At 38.2% G+C, this 17,878-nt stretch overlaps 1 protein-coding gene across 3 annotated transcripts in view; it reads left to right on the top strand.

Annotated features, from left to right (window-relative positions):
* Nucleotides 1-17,878, top strand: part of EPS15 (epidermal growth factor receptor pathway substrate 15) — a 163,768-nt gene that overhangs the window by 96,369 nt on the left and 49,521 nt on the right. For all 3 annotated transcript variants that reach the window (XM_030942712.1, XM_030942714.1, XM_030942713.1), the window contains one exon: nucleotides 10,839-10,911. In XM_030942712.1, the coding sequence (XP_030798572.1) occupies nucleotides 10,839-10,911 (73 nt within the window). The remainder of the gene's footprint in view (nucleotides 1-10,838; nucleotides 10,912-17,878) is intronic.

Raw genomic sequence — 17,878 nt, 5'->3', positions numbered from 1 at the left:
AAATTATTATGGATTTGCAAAATAAATTTGTATTTCTGGCCAGGCGCAGTAGCTCATGCCTGTAATCCCAGCACTTTGGGAGGCCGAGGCGGGAGGATCACCTGAGGGTCAGGAGTTTTGAGAACAGCCTGGCCAATAAGGTGAAACCCTGTCTCTACTAAAAATACAAAAATTAGCTGGGCGTGCTGGTGCACACCTGTAATCCCAGCTTCTCCGGAGGCTGAGACAGGAGAATTACTTGAACCCGGGAGGTAGAGGTTATAGTGCGTCGAGACTGCCCCACTGCATTCTCACCTGTGCGACAGAGCGAGACTCTGTCTCCAGATATATGTATATATATTATTTCTCCTTTGAAAAATGAACCATCTGGCCAGGCGCGGTGGCTCAAACCTGTAATCCCAGCACTTTGGGAGGCCGAGACGGGTGGATCACGAGGTCAGGCGATCGAGACCATCCTGGCTAACACGGTGAAACCCCGTCTCTACTAAAAAAATACAAAAAACTAGTCGGGCGAGGTGGCGGGCGCCTGTAGTCCCAGCTACTCAGGAGGCTGAGGCAGGAGAATGGCGTAAACTGGGAGGCGGAGCTTGCAGTGAGCTGAGATCAGGTCACTGCACTCCAGCCTGGGCGACAAAGCGAGACTCTGTCTTGGTGGGGGGGGGGGCGGCGGAGAACCATCTAATTTTGGGACCTGCCGCTAAGGGGGTGTGCTTTGTCATATAAGCCACACCCCGAAGTTTGTGTTTTTTCTGATTCTAGTTAGGCTCTCTTTTCAATGACTTATACCCATAAATATATTCTCTTATTTTTAAAAATAAAACCCATTAAAAACAGCCAGTCTCTCAGAACTAAGTAAGAACATTAGTTATTCCCATAGTACCATTATACTTTCACAGTATTTATCTTAAATTTTTATAATTAATGGCTACTAGTTTTCCCCAGCAAACTATAAATAGAGGCCCAACTACAATCTTGTTTGGAATATAGTAGACATTTAATAAGTGTTTGTTGAAAAAATGAAATAATATCTCGTAAAGATTATATAATTAAGGCAAGTTTTATTTATGCGTGTGTGTGTGTGTGTGTGTGTGTGTGTGTGTATACATTTTTGAGATAGGGTCAGGCTCTGTTGCCCAGGCTGGAGAGCAGTGGTGTGATCATGGGTCACTTTAGCCTTGACTTCCCAGACTTAAGCAGTCTTCCCACCTTAGCCTCCTAAGTAGCTGGGACTACAGGCATGTGCCACCACGCCCAGCTAATTTTTAAAAAAATTTTTTTACAGAGACGTGGGTGTCACTGTGTTGCCCAGCATGGTCTCAAACTCTTGGCTCAAGTGGTCCTCCCACTTCAGCTTCCCTAAGTGTTGGGATTACAGTTGTGAACCACTGTGCCTGACAAAGGCAACTTTTAGAGTAATTTAAAACTTATGGTAAGAATAAATGTCTTTGTCCTTGAACTTTAACCGAAGCTTTTATGAACTACAAATTCTTGTTTTTTTGTTTTTTTGGTTTTTTTTGAGATGAAGTCTTGCTCTGTCACCCAGGCAGGAGTGCAGTGACACGATCTTGGTTCACTGCAACCTCCACCTCTCAGGTTCAAGTGATTCTCTTGCCTCAGCCTCTCGAGTAGCTGGGATTACAGGCGTGTACCACCACGCACGGCTGATTTTTGTATTTTTAGTAGAGACGGGATTTCACCGTGTTGGCCAGGCTTGTCTCGAACTTCTGACCTCAAGTGATCTGCCCACCTCGGCCTCCCAAAGTGCTGGGATTAAAAACATGAGCCACTGCACTCGGCCATGAACTGTGATTCTTAGAATGAAAGGTCGTGTAACTTTCAAATGGTTTAAATTTAAAACGAAGACTTTCTCATCAGCTTTCTATAGTTATTACTGTAATCTAGCTCAAGGCTTCTGACAGTTCCTAAGATAAGCAGAGTCAGGGTGTTTTATTGCCTTTCTAGCGATTGTCATCAGCTTTCTGAGCAGTAAGTGCCTCTGCTTCCTCTCTTCCTGCACAAGCCAGACAGGAAAGAAGAGCTGCGTTGCTAAATAATGCCATTCGGTGTTCAAAGAAGCATGTCTCAGAAACCTCTAAGGGACTCACCATTTCCTGTATATTAAAAGTCTGTCTTGGCTGGGCACGATGGCTCACGCCTATAATTCCAGCACTTTGGGAGGCTGAGGCGGGTGGATCACCTGAGGTCAGGAGTTCAAGACCAGCCTGTCCAGTAAGGTGAAACCCCATCTCTACGAAAAATACAAAAATTAGCCAGGCGTGGTGGCGGATGCCTGTAATCCCAGCTACTCGGAAGACTGAGGCAGGAGAATCACTTGAACCCGGGAGGCAGAGGTTGCAGTGAGCCGAGATCCCGCCACTGCACTCCAACCTGGGCTTCAGAGTGAGACTTTGTCTCAAAATAAAGAAAAAATCAACAACAGCAACAACAGTAAAAGCCTGTCTTTTACCTAGTACAGAAGTTCTTTATAAGCTTATTCTGATTTACTATTTCAACTTTATTTAATCACACATGAACCTTCCATTCTAGGTAAGTTAAGTCTGTCTAGAATTTTCTCATCTCTCTACTTTCTTTTTCATTAATTTTTTCTTAAAATATACATAAGATAAAATTTACTACTTTAAATTTTTAACCACTTAAAGTGTACCATTCAGTGTCATTAACTGTACACTTAAAATGGTTAAAGTTTTAAAGTAATTTTTTTTTTTGAGATGGAGTTTCACTCTTTTGTTGTCATTTTTAAATGTACTTACTGTCATTAAATACATTCACAGTAATTGTGCAGTTATCACCACTATGAATCTCTGGAACTTTATCATCCCAAACTGAACAATCTATTTGGAATTGATATAAACTAACTTCAGTCCCATACAAAACTGTGCTCCTGGCCAGGCGTGGTGGCTCATGCCTGTAATCCCAGGAATTTGGGAAGCCAAGATGGGAGGATAGCTTGAGGTCAGGGCAATATAGTGAGACCTTGTCTCTACAGAAAATAAAAGTAGTTGGCTGTGGTGGTGCATACCTGTAGTCCTAGCTACTCAAGAGGCTGAGGCAGGAGGACTGCCTGAGGCCAGGAGTTCGAGACTACAGTGAGCTGTGATCACACCAATGCACTCCAGCCTGGGAAACAGAGAGACTCTGTCTTTAAAGACACAAATAAAACTCTGGTTGTATACAGCTCCATTCTCTCCTCTGCTCTTACCCCCACTTTTTTTTTTTTTTATTATTTTTTTATTTTTTGAGATAGAGTCTTGCTCTGTTGTCCAAGCTGGAGTGCAGCAGTGCAATCAGTGCAATCTTGGCTCACTGCAACCTCTGCCTCCCAGGTTCAAGTGATTCTCCTGCCTCAGCCTCCCAAGTAGCTGGGGCTACAGGCACCTGCCATCACACCTAACTAATTTTTGTATTTTTAGTAGAGATGGGGTTTCACTATGTTGGCCAGGCTGGTCACGAACTCCTGACCTCAGGTGATCCATCCACCTCAGCCTCCTGAAGTGCTGGGATTACAGGAGTGAGCCACCACACCTCGCCCATTCTCACCCTGTTATGTTGTTGATGTCATAAACAGTATCAAAACTCCCCCGCTGGGCACGGTGGCTCATGCCTGTAATCCCAGCACTTTGGGAGGCCAAGGCGGGCGGATCATGAGGTCAGGAGATCGAGACCATCCTGGCTAACACGGTGAAACACCATGTCTACTAAAAATACTAACAAAGCCGGGCGCGGTGGCTCAAGCCTGTAATCCCAGCACTTTGGGAGGCCGAGACGGGCGTATCACGAGGTCAGGAGATCGAGACCATCCTGGCTAACACGGTGAAACCCCGTCTCTACTAAAAATACAAAAACTAGCCGGGCGAGGTGGCGGGCGCCTGTAGTCCCAGCTACTCGGGAGGCTGAGGCAGGAGAATGGTGTAAACCCGGGAGGCGGAGCTTGCAGTGAGCTGAGATCCAGCCACTGCGCTCCAATCCGGGCGACAGAGCGAGACTCCGCCTCAAAAAAAAAAATACAAACAAAAAATTAGCCGGGCGTGGTGGCGGACGCCTGTAGTCCCAGTTACTTGGGAGGCTGAGGCGGGAGAATGGTGTGAACCCGGGAGGTGGAACTTGCAGTGAGCCGAGATTGCGCTACTACACTCCAGCCTGGGCGACAGAGCGAGACTCCATCTCAAAAAAAAAAAAAAAAAAAACTCCCCCGTTACGTTATTGATGTCACAAACTGTATCTTTATACATTGTGTATCTACATACATTGTGTATCTACTAACAAATTCATAAGTTCTTTTTTATGCATTTGTCTCTTAAATTCTATAGAAAGTATAAAGCGGAGTTGTAAACAAAAATTAGTTATACTGGTTTTTATATTTACCTATGTATTTACCTTTACTGGAGATCTTTTTATCTTCTTATGACTTTCAATTACTATCTAGCATCCTTTCATTTTAACTTCAAGGACTCCCTTTAGCATTTCTTGTAGGGCAGATCTAGAAGTAATGAACTCCCTCAGCCTTTGTCTGTCTAGGAGTATTTTGATTTCTCCCTCATTCTTTTGAAGTACTGTTTTGTCAGGTATAGAATTCTCAGTTGACAGGTTTTTTTCTTCCAGCACTTTAAATATATCATTTCTTTGCCTTCTGACCTTCAAGTTTCTGCTGAGAAATCCATTGATAATCTTATTAAGGATTGATTATATGTCACAAATTGACAAGTTGCTTTTCTTCTTGCTTGCTATTTTCAAGATTCTTTCAACAGTTTGATTATAATGTGTCTCAGTGTGAGTCTCTTTGTGTTTATGCTACTTGGAGTTCATTGAGGTTTTTAGATTTGTAGATGCAGATCTTTTATCAAATTTGAGGAGTTTTCTTCTCAGTCTGCTTCTTACTGCTGTTTTGCCAACATCGTCTGTGCTTTCTTGTATAAGCTTTATCTCTGGCTGAAATACCATTTTCTTACCTGACATTTACTCTTTCCTTCAAGGCTTAGCTGAAGTCTCTCACCTCCTTCACGCAGTATTCTCAGACCGGAGTAATTTATATTGACAAACATGACATTATTGTCTGCACAGCTCACTTAGGAATTAATCATCCTACCTTCAGTGATACCAAGGAGACCTTTTCTGACCTTCTTCAGGGAGAGTCAAGTTCCCATTCTTTGTGTTCTCATAGAACCTTTCCTATCCCACAATGCTTACCTGTTGTAGCACCTAGTACAGTGCGTTGTAATTATCTCTTTATATTCTTATCCCCAACCCCTCACACCAGGTGTGTGTTCACATACTCTGAATTAAGGGCTTCTTAATGGCAGGTGCCTACTGGTTTTATGTATCCCTTAAGTATAGCATAGTGACAAGTATGTAATAGGATTCAATATGTGTTACTGAGTCAGTAGATAAGTTGCATAGTGGTATATTAGGTTTTATTGTGTATTTTCTCTATCGCTCTTCATAGCAATCCCATATATGGTTTGTAAAGTAGATACTCATTTTATAGCTGCAGAAACTAGAGCTTATAAAGAGTTTGTTGGTGTTTAACTTTTTATTTAGCATCTGCTATGTAAACTGGGTATGCTGGCATAAATTTTGTAATCCTATATGCAATTGTGAGATAAAGGTTTTATTATCCCTCTTTGAAGAGAAGAAAACGGAGGCTTAAAAAAGATGAAATGACCTACCTAACTGGAGCTGGTTTAGGCAAAAAGAAGAATTTGATGACCCCATATAATTGGAAGAGTAAAGGTATAGGTGGGCAGGAAGGAGGGTTAGAAAGAGAACAAATAGGATGTGTGCATATATGTATATGTGTGTGTATATATATGTGTGTATATATGTGTGTGTGTATATATATGTAGAGAGAGCGGGAGACAGAGATTTTAAGAAATTTTTAAGGTTGTGGGAGCTGGCAAGTCTGACATCTGTAGGACAGGCGGGCAGGCTGGAGACCCAGTAAAGAGTTGATGTTGCATCTCAAGTTTAAAGGTAATCTGAGATAGAATTCCTTCTTCTTGGGGGACCTCATCTTTCTCTTATAATGCCTTCAAGTGATTGGATGTGGTCTACTTACATTATTAAGGGTAATCTGCTTTACTCAAGTCTACTGATTTAAATGTTCATCACACCTAAAAAATACCTTCACAGTAACATCTAGGGTCGTGTTTGTCCAAATATCTGGGCACTGTGACCTAGCCAAATTAGCCCATAAAATTAAGTATGACAGGAGGTGACAGGAGCCAGGGCTTGCTACCTAGAATGCTAGCTTTTTATCAGTTCCAAATAAAAGTATCCTAGATAAAGATTCTGACTGCTTTGGCATCGGTTACAGGCTCATTCTTGAATTAATCTCTGTGATTGTGTGGTGGGATACTTTGACTGGCTAAGCTTCGACCAGGAGCCAATTTCTGGCCAGTCATTGCCCAGAGAGATGGCATCTTCTGTTTCAACTATATGAGTAGAAAGACATTAGAAGAGGCAGAAAGAGGAGCAATCTCCTAAAAGGATTGCTGAACCCTAGAAGGAGAGAGGGTCAGCCAGGACAAATAGCTGTTACTACAGTGATGTAAGGTGACTTGTGATAGAGCTTGTATTTTAGTATTTTGGAGCCTGTTTTTCTCCAAATCTTATGGTTTCAAAACCATATAATGAGTTTCTAAAAGTAGAGAGCAGATAGGTTATTTTTGAATGATATTCAGATAAGATTTTGGGGGTAGAAATTTTAGTGTTTACATTATTTATTCTATAACTATGTTAGATCAATGTTTTCTAACCTTTTTTATAACTCATAATTCCTTTTGACAAATTAAAAAACTACTTCATTATTGTTTAAAATTCTAAGTAATGTTAATATTTGGGCTCAATATTAATTACTTGACATCTTACATATTTTGCCTTGCAAATCCTAAGATGATAGAGATATTAGCATCCACATATGAAAAATGAGACTAGGGCTCTGAAAGGTTAAGTGACCTGATCAGAGTGAGAAAAACAATTTCTCAGAAGAGCTAGCTTTTTCTCTGTTTGCTTGTGAGAGAGATTGGCAGTTAAGCTACTTAGTGATACCATTTTTATGGCTAAATGTACTCCAAGAGAATTTTTATAATTAAGTTTCAGGATTGAAAAATATAGCTTTGTGAGTTTTTACAACTTTCTAGTTTCGAATAGTTTCTAGTTTTTAATGTTTTCTGGTTACAAAACAGTGGACACTGATGTTTAGAAGAAAAGACATAAAACTGTGTATCTGGGAAGGACTTTGAAGATGATTTTATCTTGTCTTTGATAATATTGGAATTGCATCAAAAACTAAGGCAGATGGCTCACGCTCTACTCCTTGCACATAGAGTCTAGGAAAATGGAAGTGGATTGCATAGACTCAAGGTCCCTCAGCCTAACTGTCCTTGTGAATAACTGGACCATTTCTTATTAGATTTATGTGTTTATCAACCTTAGGCTTCTGAAAGCCTAGCTTGAGATTTGCTTTCCTTAATGGTTCAAATTCACCGCTCCATGGAATCAGAACTGTGAGCCTTTGGAATACCAGGGAGCTTTATTCCTGGCTTGTTCTTTATAGCTTTGGTACTTGTGGATTCCTCAGGATGTGCAAGCATCTTCAGAATGAAAAGAACCAGAAAGATAGTCTAAAATAGAGGATGAGTAGGATCATTTCATTTCCCTTTTCTGGAAATTACTAAGGTGAAGGTAATAGCTTTTCCTGTCATGACATCCAAGATGAGTGGTGGTTCGGGCAAAATGCTCACACACTGGTTTTTTTTTTTTTTTTTTTTTTTTTTTTGGCGACAGAGTCTAACTCTGTTGCCCAGGCTGGAATGCAGTGGCCCGATATCTGCTCACTGCAGCCTCTGCCTTCTGAGTTCAAGTGATCCTCCTGCCTCAGCCTCCTCAGTAGCAGGGACTGCAGGTGTGCGAGACCACACCCAGCTAATTATTGTATTTTTAGTAGAGACAGGGTTTTACCACATTGGCCAGGCTGGTCTCAATCTCCTGACCTCAAGTGATCCACCCACCTCGGCCTCCCAAACTGCTGGAATTATAGGTGTGAGCCACCACACCCAGCCTCACACACTTCTTTTTGAAATAATGTCTTGTATCTGCCTTATCTACCTATATTGGTGGCCTCCTTGAGAAGTTGCATGTTAATACTACTTTTTACTGTGGCACAGATCCTTAAAGAGAATTGTTTTTAAATTACTAGTGTTAAAAATAATGCTTGTATTGATTATGTGTCCATCAACTGTAGAAAAATATACATGTTGTTCAAAGTAGGGAGAAGGTAAGAAATATGGTCAAGTATCCTAAGTGCACCTAAATATTTGTTTAGATATTTTTATTTGCCTGAAATGAGAAGAATAGTTACAAAGGTTAAGAGTCTTTGCAAGACAACAGAATAACATTTGAGCATCTCTGAAACTGTAAACTAGGTTGAGAAAATTACTTGATTTTCAGTCTGATTTACAGGACAGGTTTTCAGTTATAATTTTTAAAATAGAAAGTGATATAATGGAACATTTAATTCTTTTTAAGTTTTCTATTTAGCAATATATGTTATACTACTTGGTTGTGCTAATAAAAGGAGTATTATAAGACCAGAATTTTATTAGATAAACATGAATCAAAAGTTAAATTTACTTGATCTTCGTACTAAGAGGAATTAATGCCTAAAGATCTCCATATTTTTTTTATTGTTGGGAATGGTCTTCAGAATATGTTTAGAAATAACACCATCCTTTCCTCCCCTTCCCCTTCCTCCCCAATAGACCCCAAATTACGAAGTTTGTACTCCTCAAGTTTCCTCCATCTTACCTGCACATACCTGTGTTTGCTTTTCAGAGCTGAGTCCTTTGTAATCTGTTTTGGATTTTCACCAAGTGAGCTTCCTTCCTTTGCTCTCCCATCCTTCTGCCTTGGCTACTTTGAGTCAGCTCACTGCCTTCTTGTAGCCCTGTTTTCCTCCATGCACACTTGATCTGAGCAGACACTGTCAGTGACAGCAGTTAGCAGCAGAGCAGAAAGAATTCAGTACAAGCGTGTGCACTGCTGATCTCTGACACTGTAATGTTTTCTATTTTTGTTATTACCTACTTTCAGAAACCGGGAGCTGAGTTGATACTGACCTTTTGTGGAATGCCTCTGAGGATTTGGGATGGGGGGAGGGTGCTAGGTTTTCATATGACTTACCTCTAACATGCTGCAGCAAGACTGAAAACATTCATCTGCTCACATAAGGAGGAAAGAAAATTTCCAAGATTGAGCTTGCAGAATTTGTTGGGTATTTTCAGAAAATTTTCCCTCTTTGTTTTTCTATTTCTTGAATTTGCCTTATTTATATAAGGGTTGGAGGTGGGGGATGGCCTTTGCATAATAAATAGGTTGAGGTATGGAAGGATCGGACTGCAACAATGATTCGCATGGTAAGGGACTGTTTAAAATCTCCACGACATCACGACCCACATGGCGACCCATCTGACAAACGGTTACTGAGCTCCTTGGCCATCTCAAACGTTTAAAAGTACAATGTACAAATAGCTTTATTTGTATAGTTTCTTCCATACACATCTTAAGAACATTGTGCCTACATATCCAAAACAGTTTATTTTTGTCTACATTTAAAATCTCACCTCAAGAAGGTGAGAAATATAAATGAAGGATGCAGTTGTCCCTTAAGTATCTGCTTTGGTATAATTTTCTCACTTTCCTTTATGCTGGAACTGAATGGAGCCTGAGCTTACATTTTGGGTTATGTCTGAGATGGAAACTGAAATGTAGTCTTGAAGCTCGAAGGAGAAACTTGGCTATACTAACCTGAAGGACTTATTAAATGCTGTCTTCCCTTCTCCATGTTGCCACCTTTTACCTTTCCCCACAACCCCAGAAATGTACTGCTGCAGAATTCTTTGGGCTTTTTCTCTCATTTTGCAGAAAAGAAAGTGAAGGAAGGTGCATGTGTTTGTGTGTGCGTGTGCACGCATGATTTCAGTACAACTACAAATGGGCAGTTAAATTGTTAAATCAAAAGAAGCAGCTTTATTTTGCAGTTCTGAATCTAAGGTTGCTTGGGATTCATTCATAGCAACCCAGGCCTGATTAAAGCATGTAAGAATTTAGGTAACGGTGTTTCGAAGTAAAAGTGGAGCCCAGCATGTTTGATTTGAAGAGTAGAAGAGATAAACGCTGCTGTGGTTATTTTTTTACTTTATATATACTGTGTGTATATTTGATCAATTTGATTTGATATATGGTCCTAAAATAGCTTTTTTTGAGATGTAATTTTTGATAGAGCAAATTGCCTGTGTATTAACAATCTTTCCCATTTTCTCTGTTGTTTCATTCTAAAATTGATGCACACCAGTGATTTAAGGGGAAATTAACACTTCAGTAAATGTCTTTTTCCTTAATATTGTTGACTGTTTCTATTAGCCATTTTCATTTAATTTGACAGTGGTACCTAAGGGTTAACCTTACAGAGCTGATGCAACCCCTCCTTTTCTTTACCAGCAATTTTCATTGGACACTATTTCCATAGCAACAGTGACATCAGTGAAACCTGAGTGTTTCATTGATTATTTTTCTCCTCTTCTTTTTTTAATCTATCCTCTTTTCACCACATTTTAGTGAGAAAGCAATTTTTTTTACAAATGGAGCTTAATTGATTTTTATTCCATGAATAATTAAAAGAGGGTAGAAAAATCTGCCCTTCATTTAAAAATTGAATGTTTCACTATGTATTTAAAAAACGATTCAGGATTAGGAGGATGGATAACCATACCAGCTGTAGCTGATGTTCTAAAATATTCTTGCATTGTTTGCTGGTCTTCTAGGGAAAAGAATAATGTGGAACAGGACCTTAAGGAGAAAGAAGATACTATTAAACAAAGGACAAGCGAGGTTCAAGTAAGTGACCATAAAATTTAGTGTTCCACTTCTGATTTAGGACTATTCATTTTAAATGTATATGGTTATTTACTATTTGCTGGATGTAGTATTAGGTCAAAGGAATGCTTAATGTGTTTATATTATATAAATGTTTATCTTTTCCAAGATGATTGTTCTGGCTTGGAATTCTGGCCTGCAAAGATTATACTGCAATGAGAAAGCAGTATTTTTCAGCATAGATTTCTGGTTTTGAAAGTATTTTTTAAATGGTACTTACCTGCATATTATATCATTCAAGGTGTAAATTTGCATGACTTACAATGTTAATATTTTTGCACCAGTAAAATTAGAGTGAGACCATCATCTCCTCCTCCTCCTCCTCCTCCTCCTCCTCCTCCTGCTCATCATCATCATCAAAAACCAAAATGCTTTTTCATGCATGTGAAATTTTTGTTAGCTAGGAGACCTAGTATGTTAAAGAATTGTTTCTCATAATACTGGTAGGGTGGGAGATGATATAGAACAATTTAAAGTAGTGTTTTATGAGTAGCTTAGTAACCAGCATATCTTAAACTTTGGCATAAAGAGCTTTAATTCATTTTCATTAGGTGTTGTGTTAAATAGTTTCATTTTACAAAGAGAAAGGATGATAAAACCTCCATTTTTGTTTGGGAAATGATAAAAATAAGGAGGTAGCAGTGTTTCTAACCTTAGAAATAGAGAAAACTGGGCAGTGCCTCACTTAGAGCAGTAAGCAATGCATGTGGCCATGTTATTGGGGTACTGTTTCCTGAATGCTGCACTGGCACACATAGAGGAGATTGGATATAGAAGCACTGGTAGCAGTTGCTAGTAAGAACTCTTGGGTGAGCATTTCTTAATGTGTTGCTTGTATATTGGATTTTCCTGCTTTTCCTAATAGTTTTAAGTAGGGAAAAGCTCTAAATTGTTAGGTCCATTGTTTTGTTTTGATGCAGGACATTCATTAGAGATTGTCTGTCTGGTGGATTGTGCTAGGGCGGGGAGAATGATTTACTGAAGAGTTGAGGAAGAAACCAGAGGGACTTGTTGTCGGAAGTTGATTCTCTGATTAGGTGACTACATTTATTATATTTACTTGAATTTTCCTAAAGGCAGTGCAAGTTAAGAGTTCATCTTCAATATAATTATCTTTCTGGTAGTGAGGTTAGGTGGGCATAAGAGGGTAAGTTATCTGAATTACATTACTTTGTGCAGTTTTTGAGCTTCTTAGGAAATGCAAAAGAGCCACACATTTTAAGCAGTTATTACTAAAAATAGTTTAAAATGGAAGATAAAATAATCTATGTAAGTTTTCATAATTCAAAGAAATAGATCTAGCTACTGATACAATCTTGGACAGCTTCTAAATTTAGCCAGTTACTGCTGTAAAGTACACAGGTTCTTGTGATAGACAGCATTTTGTTGAGTATGTCTACCTGTTGGTTTTTCCCTACTGTGTTTTTTGAGGATGTGAATTTAAATATCCAGTTTAGAAGACTGCTGAAATTTACATTGTTTCCTTCAGTTTAAATAGGCTATCCTTGAATATTTGGTTTCTTGTAATTATAGAAGTTTTGTTGTCCATCAGAATTTCTCCGTGATTTGCTTGCCCTTCTTACTTAGTGGCAGTGGTAAGGTGTATGTCTAACCTTAAGCTTTGCAAAATCCAGAATGTGTGATTGGCACAAGAAGATGAAATGGTTGAATTTTTCCGCATAGAGTGCTCTAAGTATAAGTAAGACATCTTGGGCCATGGGAAGTAAAGACCAACTAGTAATCATTGAAAACAAATTCACTGTAAAATATAGTGGATTAATTAAAGATTGGGGTTAGTAGATTCATTGTTTATTCCATCCCACTACAGGTATCTATGTTATGCATGGTAATGAGGCACTAGACTAAGAATGATGTGGATAATTGACATCTACAAGTAATTAGAACTCTTCATAGTAGTGATCATTTTCAATTTTCTGAAGCAAAACTTATCGTAGGTGGTAACAAGTAGATTCATTACCTTTTTTGAGGTAACTGATTTACCCATTGGTACTGAGGTGCAGACTGGAAACAATATGGATAATTAAAGTCTGTAAATAACTCCAGCTCTCAAAACTTACTTTCTAATTTCCCTGGCAAAAGGCAACTCACTGGAGCTATTAATAAATGGCAGAATCAAAGAGAGTGTATTTCACTGCTTCTTTCTGACCCTACTTTCTAATGGCGGTGCTAATGAGAAATGTCAAAATGAAGATATCAGGAAGGAGAAGTAAGGGAATTTTGACTTATCAGTACCTGCCACACTTGGGTTTTTGAGTGTTCTTGCTTTTCTCCATATTAATAAAGTCACAGTGATAATATGAGCTCATATCTCAAACACAGAAATCAAACTTTTGAAGCCAAAAGCTTTAATTTTGTTTTGTTTTGTGTTTATGTAGTCTCTCTAATTCAGTTAGAGTAGAAAGTCTGCTGTGTAATTAATTTCTGAATTTTTGTTTCCTGTCTGTATTTCTGTTAATTACTGCCTTGAAAACTTTCAGTTCAGGATTTTTTTTCTTGAAGATGACTTCACATTTTATTTCATGAGATGATCACTGTTAGCTTTTATGAGATATACTACCAGTTTACCAAGTTCTGTGGACAAATTAGGCCCAAAGTGATCCAATTCCAAGGGGGAAACATTGTGAAAAGCCATTTTATCCCAAATGTCTAAGGTTTGGGTGTGTATTTTTTGTTTTGTTTTTCATAAGGGGAGAAGGTAGACTCACATTCTTCCTACCTTAAAGAATTGCCTACATATGATCTTATTAAAAATTTTTTTCTTCTGGCTAGTCAACAAATATTTTAGAGATTCACTCTCATATACCTGGTTTCTTCAGTTTTGAATAGAACTTTATAGCAACAATTTGATGTCAAACAAACTTGAATTCAGTTCCTAGCTCTGCCAGTTCCTAGGTTTGTGATCTTAAGTAATTAAACCATTCTACACTTTGGTTTCCTCATCTGTAACATGGGATAATAAAAATAACAAACACTTAAGAGCTGATGTAAGAATAAAATGAGATAGTGCAGTAAAGTGCCTCACAGAGTGATAGGCACCTGGTAAGTGTTCAGTAAATGTTCTTACTAGCTGTATTATTCCACACCCTACAATCATCTCTTCATTACCTTCTCTTCATCTTTAAGCTCTTTCTTCTCTGATATCCATCTTCACATAGGCCTCTTGGACATAGGATTCTTCAATTTGAAAATACCCCTTTCATGGCTGTTGCTGCCACCTTAACTACCAATTTATTTTTCTCTACTTTTTTCGCTTTGTGTGGCCATTTTCCCCACCTTCCTGTCTTTGTAGCGACCCTGTACAGTCTGCTGCTTGCCCATACCACACTGCATTTTCTCCCCAGGGCTAAGAATAATGTTAAGGCCAAATCTGTTAGTCCTTGTATTAGTTACTGCTTTCTTGGGTTGTATTCTTCTAGATATCCTCCTACCTCTCTGAACCTTTGCTTCCATTGACTTTGCCAGGGACAGATGGACAGACAGACTGTGTATGTGTTTATGTGTGTCCTTGCTTTCCTTCTCCATAACCCCTGTCATCTGTATACTGATAACACCCAAATGTTTATCAAGCTCTCAGCTCTCCTGAGTGCCAGTCCCACATCTCCAGTTAACCATTTTGATATTTATCATTTGAAAATTAGTATGTCTAAAATGAATCTTATTGAAGAAACTTGGCTTCTGGTTTGAACTTACTGATTTTTCTTTCTCACTACTGCCACCTGTATCACCTAATATATAAAATCTTAAAGTCATATCAGAAGTGCTCAGTCCATTCGCTCTTGCTTTTCCTCCTAAACCAATTTAGTATGATGACTCTCAGATGTGGGAATCTTTACTGTTGCCCACTGCCACTGTTAATGATGGGAGGATGTCATATCTCAGGGGTTATTGGAGACAGAGGGAAAAAATGAAATACAAACCCTCCTCTTTTTTTGACTGTCTGACTCTGTACTCTGTGCCTTATATATTCTCCTTCTTATTCCCACTTTTATACCTTTTGTTGTTATAGTCCGGAATGTTCTCTACTTACCTGCTTATATGAATTCCACCCATGCCTTAAAGCCTAGCTCATATCCCGCCACTTGTTTTAAACTTTCCCTTCTCTGTCTCTTGGTCCACACCAGTCTTTCCTGTGTTGGAACTCCCAGAGGAATATGTATCCACTTATATATGGCATGAACCATATGTTACCTGGTAGTGTTAGCTTGGTGTGATGTGTATAGATTCCAATATCTTCCTTCCTATATATTGTGAGCTCCTTGAGCTTAGAAATTGTGCCTTGGATCATATTTTTCATTATATTTGGCAATATATTGTTAGATGGAGGTAAATTTGAGGAAGCTCTGTTCATGATAGAAGTGAATAAACTTTGATTTTATGCATACAATTTAAAACAAGACAATACAACTAGAACCCATAGGTAGAAAAGATTGAGAGCACAGTAGTTATCATGAAAAGTCAGACTTCTTCATATTGTTCATACTACCCTCATGTAAAAGAAGCTCCCTATTATTTATATTTCATCATAAAGATTCAGTAAGTCAGAGTACTTGTCCATGTTTTTTTATTTTAATTCACTTAGTTTTTTTCTTAGATGAAGAAGGATAACTTATCTTAGATAGAAATAAAATTAGATACATGATCTCAGCATTCTTTTTCTGGCCATAATGCTCTTTAGAACATACTGGGAAGCATACGATTGAGAAATAAAGGTGTCTGTTAATGGGGTTTTCTAACACCCACCCTACTTTATTAGGCTTCCTTTCTGTTCGTTGACTTAAACATCTTGTTCTACAGTTGATACATTTTTAATATTAAGAATAGTCCTAAAACTTCCATCAGATAAAATAGTATGTCTGATTATTTCTAGTTGTAGGTTAGTTTATAGAAGTTTTCTTTTAAAAAAATAAATAATTATATAATTTTGTATAATATATAAAATATATTACTGATATTGATATGAACCATTAATATATGTTTGTGTCTGTTTCATATAAAATAGTTAAAAGGTTTAACTTTTCAAATAACTTTTAAAGTAACTTCATCAGTTGTACATCTGACTTGAGTTGCTAAAATGAAAGTTTTATTTTTTCATATGTCTAAAATTCTTAGGTACTTGCTTAAATTTTATTTCCACTACCCCGTAGCACTTCATGGGAGATAGAGGGATAGCAGATAATTTGCCATTTTCAGTAACTTCAGTGATTTCTAGAAAACAGGACATTTTCCTTGAAATTCCTTTTTAAGTAAAGCCAAGATTGCCAGCTCAAATATCCTTTAATTTCTGGATGAGTAACCTCAGATATGGCTTGCTTTGGTATTTTTCTAAAATAAACCTTGGCACTATATTGCTCTAGTCTTGTTCACTTCATCCTTGCCATGCTCCAACTGCTGCTATCTTCCTTTCTTTTGCTGTTGATGGCACTAGTAGGCAAGTAGACCATGATCAGAGGAATAGAGCAGAACTAGGAAAGCATCTGCAAATGTCTTCTGTCATTCACTGGAGGGAATGGCATTCGATAGTGCTGAGCCTGTGCACACACCCAGGAAAGGATGTTCCTAAGGGCCACATTTGGGAAAGAGAAAATTACCCAAGTTCAGCAGAAGACACTGTTTGTTAGGAGCACCTTCCACTGCTCTAGTTAAGGGCATGGCGGGGGAGGAGGGAGCAGGAAGAGAGAGAGAGAGAGGTACATCTGTTGCCTTAATTTAGTCTCAGGATAAGCAATCTGCACCAAAATAAAGTAGCTAAGTATATCTAGATGCTGATATTGATATTGAAATTGCATTGCAATGGTGGTAGCCTTACAAATAATTTTCCAGTGAAACTTGTTTGTCATTAGCATGTATATTTGCATGAGTTCATTTTGATTTTGTGCAGTTTAATAATTTTAATTCTGTATACTGGAAAGGAAGACCTTTTTGTATGTAGTTTAGTGTTGGAATTTTTTTTTTTTTTTTTTGAGGCAGAGTTTCGCTGTCGTTGCCCAGGCTGGAGTGCAATGGCACGATCTCGACTCACCACAACCTCTGCCTCCCAAGTTCAAGCAATTCTCCTGCCTCAGCCTCCCAAGTAGCTGGGATTACAGGCATCTGCCACCACGCCTAGCTAATTTTGTATTTAGAGTAGAGACGGGGTTTTTCCATGTTGGCCAGACTGGTCTCAAACTTCTGACCTCAGATGATCTTCTCGCCTCAGCCTCCCAAAGTGCTGGGTTTACAGGAGTGAGCCACCGTGCCTGGCCTGGAATTTTTATAGACCTTTTTTCATATTTAGAAATAGACATAGAAAGACATTAATTATAATGAATTTTAATATGGACATCTATCCAGCTTGAAGTTTCTCACTAATGTTAGGTATTTCCTCAGGAACCTTTCCTTTAAGTCCTGTAGTTTTGTATTACTATGTAGATTTTTACTGCAGCTAAGAAATAAGGGAGTAAGACTGGGAAATTTGAATGAATGTGTTTGCTCTTTGGGAGAGAAAGGGCAGGAAGAAGTAAATATTATATTGGTTTGTTTATTTGCCTTCCTCTTACATAAGCCTGTCTTTTGAGGTTGTGTTTAAGTTGCTCACTAAAAATATTAAAGGAAACCAGCATTGATTCTATTATTGGTAGTTCTCACATAAAAATTTAGTCACATCAGAATATTTTTATATTGGTATTTTTGTATTTTATATTGGTAGCAATGTGATACTTAAAAAACAGCAAATGACATTTTCTGATTATAACAGTAACATGGATTCATGGTAAATTTGTAAAATGAAGAAAAGTATGAAAAAGATGTAAAGAGCCTTTCTAGAGAGAGCTATTGTTAACATTTTGCTGTATTTTCTACAAATATGTATAAATTTCTTTGTATTAATTTGTGATCATACTGTATATGCCTTTGTATTCAGCTTTGAAAG

Source organism: Rhinopithecus roxellana, chromosome 12 (genome assembly GCF_007565055.1).
Source record: "Rhinopithecus roxellana isolate Shanxi Qingling chromosome 12, ASM756505v1, whole genome shotgun sequence".
Lineage (NCBI taxonomy): Eukaryota > Metazoa > Chordata > Mammalia > Primates > Cercopithecidae > Rhinopithecus > Rhinopithecus roxellana.
This window is presented reverse-complemented; position numbering and strand designations above follow the sequence as displayed.